Source organism: Asparagus officinalis, chromosome 7, assembly GCF_001876935.1.
Source record: "Asparagus officinalis chromosome 7, Aspof.V1, whole genome shotgun sequence".
Classification (NCBI taxonomy): domain Eukaryota; kingdom Viridiplantae; phylum Streptophyta; class Magnoliopsida; order Asparagales; family Asparagaceae; genus Asparagus; species Asparagus officinalis.
The window spans coordinates 91,420,911-91,428,898 of record NC_033800.1 but is presented as its reverse complement, the minus strand read 5'-3'; the positions used below and the strand labels follow the sequence as shown (position 1 = coordinate 91,428,898).

Sequence of the window (7,988 nt, the reverse complement as noted above, 5' to 3'; positions counted from 1 at the left end):
AAGTTAATAAGATATAAACTTTAGAATACTAAAGTGCAAATAGCTTTTTTTCTTAAAAAGATTAGTTCTAAGAAAGAAACCATAACTAAGAGGTATTTTGGTCATTGATAGACCAAATTGGGAAACCCTTTAGGATTAGAGGGACTAGAGAGCAATTATTGGGAGCAATTATTGAGATTTGAAGGGACTACGATGGAGTTTTTGGAGAATTAAGGGACTAATATAAATAATCTAAATAAGAAATATAAACCCCATCGCTTTACTTTCCGAATTGTTCCATTTAATTCCATTCTTCCTCACTTTTTCCAAAACTCCATCTACTACCATTGACTCCTTTCGCCCTTTCCAAACCCCAAACTTTACACTTCTTTCTTTCCTCTTGTCTCTCTCTCTTTCTTTCCATCTGTTGAATCAAATGGGTTCCTCTGTTCCTCTCTTCACTACCACCATACTCTTCATCCTCTCTCTCCTCCTCAACGCCAACCCTTCTTTAGCTAACCCAGAGCTGAGAACTCTAATGGAGCTCAAGGCAGCTCTTGACCCAGATGGCAAGCTTCTCTCCTCATGGAGCAGTGAAGGAGACCCGTGTAGTGGGAGCTTTGAAGGAGTTGGATGCAATGAGTTTGGTAAAGTTGCTAACATTTCTTTACAGGGAAAAGGACTCTCTGGTTTTCTATCTCCAGCTCTTTCTCACCTCAGGAACTTGTCTGGGCTTTACCTTCACTATAATGCTCTCAAAGGGGAGATACCAAAGGAGATTGCTAACCTCACTGAGTTGGTTGATTTGTATCTTAATGTTAATAACCTCCTTCAAGGTTAGTTTTTGTGACTGCATTTTACCTTTTAGTGCAGATTTGAGAAGTTTGAGCTGATAAAAATTTGATTTTGATGTGTTTATGATGTAGGATGTTTTTGAGTTTGGTTTGTGTTACTTTCTTGGGTCTTGTAATTTTATGACATTTTCCTTCCCGTGTTTAAATTTGAGTAGTTTATAGTGAAAAGTTTTGGGCATTGCTTGCTTTGTTTGGAATTTGTTCAAAAATTTCTCCCTTTTTGGGGTTTGGATATTTTCCCCCTTCTGTTACGTTCGCTTTTGGGTTTTACATTTTGCCACGTTTTACATGGATTTTGCATAGAAATTAGATTTTGATTTTGTCTGCATTTGGTAATTAAAATGGGTTGTATGATGTGGGAAAGTTCTCCCTGTAGGTATCTGGGTCCTGTAGATTCATGGGTTTCTCATATTTCACAAAATTTTGGCATCTATTTGTAAAATTTGCGTGATTTTCTTGAGAAAGTTTGATTCTTGCTATGTTTTGTATCTTTCCGCTGCATTTAGATTATTGGGATTTTCTCCTTTTCCATAAATAACTGTAATTTCAGTTTGTCTACCTCTATTGGTGTTCTTTGCATGTTCAGGAGTTAATTCTATGATCAGATGTTTATTCTGCATTTATTTCTTTCCCCTTTAGTTTTTATGTTGTTACTAAAAATAGCTTCAATCTTTCGTGTTCATGATCTGATTTTCATCCCTCGTGCTTTCTTTGCAGTTCTGCAGCTTTGCTATAATCAGCTAACAGAATGCATGCCGACCCAGCTGGGCCTTCTGAAGAACCTGAATGTTCTAGCTTTGCAATCCAATCATCTGACTGGTGCTATTCCTGCAAGCTTAGGAGATTTGAGTCAGCTAACAAGGCTTGATTTGAGCTTCAACAGGCTCTTTGGTTCAATCCCAGTGAAGATAGCTCAACTCCCTCGGCTCCTAGTACTAGATATTCGAAACAACACACTTTCGGGCAATGTGCCTTCAGGTAACTCACTCATTCTTTAAATCAATATGAAATTCGTTCTTCGCATGTGTCTCCACATAAACTAAGAGATCAGAATCTATTGTGGATGTAGAGTTACAGAGGCTAAACGGAGGATTCCAGTATGGGAACAACACCGGTCTGTGTGGAATTGGATTCTCAACCCTTCGTGTTTGCACTTCGGCTGATCTCATAAACCCTAACAGGCCTGAACCAATCAGTCGAGACCCGAATGCGCTCAAACCGCTACAAATTCCTCAATCAGCTAATCTTAATACTCAGTGCAATACAACCCACTGTTCAAACAATTCAAAATCTAATGCAGTAACTGTTACTGTAGGAATCACTGCAGTTTTAGTTGCTGGAATGATTTCTGGTTTATTAACTTTTGCTTGGTACCGTCGTAGAAAGCAAAAGATAGGTAGTTCACTAGAGATTTCTGATGGAAGATTGAGCACTGATCAGCCAAAGGAGTTGACTCGAAAGAGTGCTTTGCCATTAATTAGCCTTGAGTACTCAAATGGATGGGATCCTTTGGCTGATGGAAGAAGTGGAATTGGGTTTTCTCATGAGGTTTCTCAAAGCTTTAGGTTCAATCTAGAAGAGGTCGAGTGTGCAACTCAGTACTTTTCGGAGGTTAATTTGCTTGGAAAGAGCAATTTCGCCTCGACTTATAGAGGGATATTGAGGGATGGGAGTGTTGTCGCTGTGAAGAGCATTAATAAGACAAGTTGCAAAACTGAGGAGGCTGATTTTTTGAAGGGATTGAAGTTGCTGACCGTGATAAGGCACGAGTATCTGGTGGGATTGAAAGGGTTTTGTTGTTCAAGGGGAAGGGGGGAGTGTTTTCTTGTTTATGATTTTGTTGAAAATGGGAGCTTATCACAGTATCTAGATGTGAAGTGTAATGAGAAGGGAAGGGTTCTCGAGTGGCCTGTTAGGGTTTCCCTCATCAGAGGAATTGCAAAAGGTACCAAAGTTCTAACCTTTGGATTTTCTTTATTATATACATATTAAAAGATTATTTCATTCATACTGTGCAATGTGATCAACTTTTGGTATGTATTGCTTCTACTTACGCAACATAGAAAGGCTATATTCATGTTAGAGCAGTCCAACTACATTTCCCAAACACATCTCAATGTATGGTTCTTTCTGTAAAACAATGCAACTAGTTGATCTGAACATGTTTTTGATTATAAACGTTTCCTCTTAGTAATTTTGGTAATATATTAGCCACAAATTGGGACATGATTTATGAGTGTTAGTTTTGGATTGGAATAAAGAATCCTTAAGTAAAGATTTCAGTCAATTTGGGATAAAAAATTATTTATTTTTGAGAGTTAGATTTGGATTGTAAAACAATGCATCTAGTTCATCTGCAGATGTTTATTATTATAAAATTTTCATCTCGGTAATATTGGTCATGATTTTTGAGTATTATTCTGGATTGGAATAAAGAATCTTTAATGTACGGTCATGAATATTTCAATCAATTTGGAACAAAGAATTATTTATTTTTGAGTGTTAGTTTTGGATTGTAGAACATTGCAGCTAGTTGATCTGAAGGTGTTTTTTATTATAAAAGTTTCATCTCAGTAATTTTGGTAATCTAAGAACCACAAATAAACAAAGACTTAGGTACGGAATTTTGATAATTAGGCATGATTTTTGAGTATTAGTTTGGGATTGGAATAAATAATCCTTAATGTACGGTCATTAAATATTTCAATCAACTTGGTTATGCTCTTACAAATTATCTTGGTCAAAGCGTGGTAATCGAAGAATTAATCAATCTAGAAAGTTGGTTAATTAAATTTTGCTATATATTGATTTGTTTTTAATCTTCACCAAGATCCTTCTTCAACAAAGACTTCTAATTTCAAATTTTCGAACTCTTGTCCAGGCATTGAGTATCTACACAGCAACAAAACACACAAGCCTCCTCTTGTCCACCAAAATCTCTCATCAGACAAAGTCCTCATCGACCACCACTTTGCTCCCAAACTCTCTGGCTCCGGACTGAACAAACTCTTAGCCGATGATGTTGTCTTCTCAACTCTCAAAGGCAGTGCAGCAATGGGATACCTAGCCCCAGAATACACCACCACTGGCCGCTTCACTGAAAAGAGCGATGTCTATGCCTTTGGAGTCATTGTTTTCCAAATCCTCACGGGCAAAACACGGGTCACTCATTTAAGACTTGGTGCAGAATCTGGCAAGCTCGATGATCTAATTGATGAGAACCTCACTGGTAACTTTTCTAAGCAGGAGGCAGCGAAACTAGCGAGCATCGCGTTGGTTTGCACTAGTGAAGCTCCGAGCCAGAGGCCGAGGATGGAGGTAGTGCTCAAGGAATTGAGCAGCAATTAGCTCAGATTGCAATGCGCTGTTGCAACTAACATTTAGTGTACGCTAATGGACTATGATAACTCTTGTAGCCTGTAACCGTTAGTTTTGAACATTTTTAGTGCATTTGTACCTTGTGATGATGCAGCTCTTGATGTAGCAACAATATCCAAAATTCCATGGACTCATGGATGTGCCTGATGGAGGGAGAGAGATTATGTTTTGGGACTATTAGACAACATGTGAATGTCTCTTGTCTTTCCGTGTTTGGATGAATGGGTGAAAATTACTGTATTACCGTGAAGTTTGAATGGGGAATCCTTCTGTAGCTGTCAGAGTCTGCGCAATGCTGAATGTTGGTTGTGTTGGAATATTAGCTGTTTAGACAATAATTAACACGAAATTATGTTTTGAATAGACGATTAATATCAGATAAAAACATATTAATATTTTATCATAGAAATAAAAATTAATTGTAACAAAAAAATATAAAAAGGTTAGAAATACGGTCTGATGGTCGAGGCGTGCAAGACATTGTCCCAAGAATCTAATTATCCCCTCTCGTACAGGGCTACGTGACAAAAGTTCTCGGAGATAAAACAACCCTCGGTCAGGCGACCTCCTTCTTGTTGGCACGGGGTTCAAGAAGGCTTTGCGAATTCTTCTCAACTTTCAGGGAACCAGCAGAAGTGTAGTAGCAGAAGAATATTTTTGAAAAGAGAAGAGGAAGAGAAGAGATCTGTTTTTTCACACTGTGCTTAACTCGCATATACCAGTCTTTATATAGTTTGAGAGTCATGACCGTTATCCCACAAATCCCGCAGCCGTTTCGTCATTTAAGTCCATAAATTCGTAGTTAATACGTTTTAATTACTCGCCCATTTATTCTATCCGTTACAAAATATTTATCACGTTTTAGTTGTAAAAGAAAAACATTAATCACGTTTTTAATCTGCATCATATTAATTATGTTTTAGTTATTTCAATTAGCAAAAAACAAAATATAGTAGGTTAAGAGCCCCTCAATTCGGAGATGCATTCGTGTCCGCATGTCGTGTGCGCGTGCCACCCGACCCGACCCGAGCCCGAACCCGGCCCGGCCGGCACGCGCGTGTGTGGTGTAGAGCATAACCCTTATTTTCTCCTAGGCATAAGAGAGAAGGAAAAGGCTTATAAACACCACTCTTCAACCCGTTAGCTTGATTCCGCACGCGAGTGGATTTATTCCGTTGTTTGCGTGCGGTTCATTACCTTCGTAGCCTCGTTAATCCGCTTCGTCGTGTATCGTTTGGCTTCGGCGTTGTGGACTAACAATCGTGTCTGCATATGTCGCCCGATGGTCGGTTCGTCGAATCGGCGTTGTCGAGCTGTGTTAAGGGACCTATAGGCAGTTTTATACGCCTACAGTATTGAGGTTCACCCAGAAATGATAAACTTCACCTGCAACCACGAAGTGCACCCTAGAGCATCGAAGCTCGCCAAGAGGCCAAGCTAGTCATGCAAGCTAAGGTCGTCATGCAAGCTCAGTTCGTCATGCAAACTTCGCCTACAACCACAAGATTCACCCCGAAGCATCGAAGCCCGCCAAGAGGTCAAGCTCGTCATGCAAACCAAGCTTATCATAGTCGAGAAAGTTCAAAATATTTCAGACCCTATACAACCCAATTTGGGTCTGAAAACTTTGAAGGGGGTCTTGTAGACACTAAAAAATGCCAAAGATTAAAGCAAGGTTGAACCACTACAACCATGACAAGGCTCGTCATCATAATGAACCTTATTTCAGCCAACGAAGCCCATCATGATGATGAACGTCATTGAAGACAAAGTCCATCCGCAGACGAACCTTGTTAAACGACACCTCACCCCTCAAAAGACGAACTTCGTCATTGAAGACGAAGTTTGCCCAGAAACAAAGTTTGTCATTGAAGATGAAGTTCGTCCAGAAACGAAGTTCGTCATTGAAGATGAAGTTCGTCCAGAAACGAAGTTTGTCCAGAAACGAAGTTTGTCATTGAAGACAAAGTTCGTCATTGAAGATGACGTTCGTCCAGAAACAAAGTTCGTCATTGAAGATGAAGTTCACTGTTGCCATTATTGACGAACCTCGTACATAGCCGAACCTCGTCTTTTACAATTTTCAGAGGCTACATTTAAAGAGGGTTAATAACCAATAACTCACTCATTTAAGAAGAGTTAATGACCACTAACTCACCCATTTAAGGAGAGTTAATGACCACTAACTCACTCATTTAAATGGGAGTTAACGACCACTAACTCCCTCATTATAAGGGGAGTTAAAGCCTATTAACGTTACGATGTGCGCTGATTTGGTGGAGGCAGTTATGCCCCTCTACCCGTGATTGTAGCACGTCAGTTACGTGCTTAAACCCTATAAATAGACATGGGTGGTTACAGAGGAAAAGGTTCGGTCTTTTAGACTTTTGGCAATCATCAGATTAGAGCTCCTACGTATAGATCTGGAATTCGAATATCGATTCTAGTAGCTTTACGAACGTCAGAAGGTCCAACAATTTTTTTCTGATCGTCAACGGGAAGCAATCTCGACTCAAGCATCAAGGGAAGCATCATGTCGCCAACAAGAGCCTACGTTAAACAAGGAGGAGCTAAATTAATCTTCTATTCATCTGTAATCGAGAAAGAGAGTGACTGATTATAAGGGTTTCGTACCAAGTGATCGAACCCAGTTTTCTTAAAACAACAATGTTCGCGGGAAAAATCGTGTCTTTCTTCATTATTGATTCCATTGCTATCTTTAAATAACAACTTTTTGAGTTACAAAGATCCGGTCTTTTTATAAGATCCGGTTACAACGAAATCAAAAATAAAGAAAAAGATTACAACTTTCTCCTTTTATCGAACAAATCGCGAGCTCCTGTTTGCGGTCACTCGCTTTGTGGGTTCTTTGCCTGCGCCGGGGTTTATCCGTGGACCACCGCGAGATCTAGATCCGGTCGGATCTACGCAGTACGACGGGTATTATTTCACCAAGGAAATAATAGCCGGGGAGGATTAGTTCACCAAGAAAATAATCGTCCAAATCTCGGGATCAAAGGCCAAGCTTTGATCCGGAGTATGCCTGCGTAGATCTGAGATCCGGTCCTCTCGAACTCCTGCCTTATTTGGCGTTGACGATCGCCGAGCACCAGATCTGGATGAACAAGTCCTCGAAGTCCCAAAGCTTGGATCTTTTTAAGTTCTGAGTCTTGAATCCAGCAGGGCTTCGCCTCTCCAAATTTTCCAACCTTTTGAAAATGAGCCTACAGCCCTCTATTTATAGGCATTGAAAGCGGATCTGGGCCCAGATCCGAGCTGGCTCGGCCAGGTGGCTCGGCCAGGCCGAGACACTTGTGAGTGTCTCGGGTATTTTGAACATAACTTTCTCGTATGATCTCCAAATGACCTGATCCAAGATGCATTGGAAAGCTGACAAATAGATCTACAACTTTCATGTTTTGAGTTTCTTCAGATTCTAACGGGATCATGGTCAAAACAGCTCCACAATTTCCGAGACACCTTTGGGTGTCTCGGCCAGGTCCGAGACATCTCTGGGTGTCTCGGCGCTAATTTAGGCATAACTTCCTCATATGACCTCCAAATGACCTGATTCTAGATGGGTTGGAAATTTGACAAAAATATCTACAACTTTCCTGTTTTGAGTTTCTTCAGATTCGAATGGGATCATGGTCAAAACAGCTCTACAAGTTCCGAGACACATTTGGGTGTCTCGGTTCAGGCTGAGACATTTTGTTTTGCACACTTGTCCATTTTCGCCATAACTTTTTCATCCGAACTCGGATTTAAGCGATTCAA

At 40.1% G+C, this 7,988-nt stretch overlaps 1 protein-coding gene across 1 annotated transcript; it reads left to right on the top strand.

The window, feature by feature from the left end:
• On the top strand, positions 271-4,492 carry LOC109848582 (LRR receptor-like serine/threonine-protein kinase GSO2). The gene is made up of 4 exons (XM_020418154.1): positions 271-815; positions 1,551-1,811; positions 1,903-2,778; positions 3,715-4,492. The coding sequence occupies exons 1-4, from the start codon at positions 416-418 to the stop codon at positions 4,179-4,181; spliced, it is 2,004 nt and encodes a 667-aa protein (XP_020273743.1). The 5' UTR covers positions 271-415; the 3' UTR covers positions 4,182-4,492.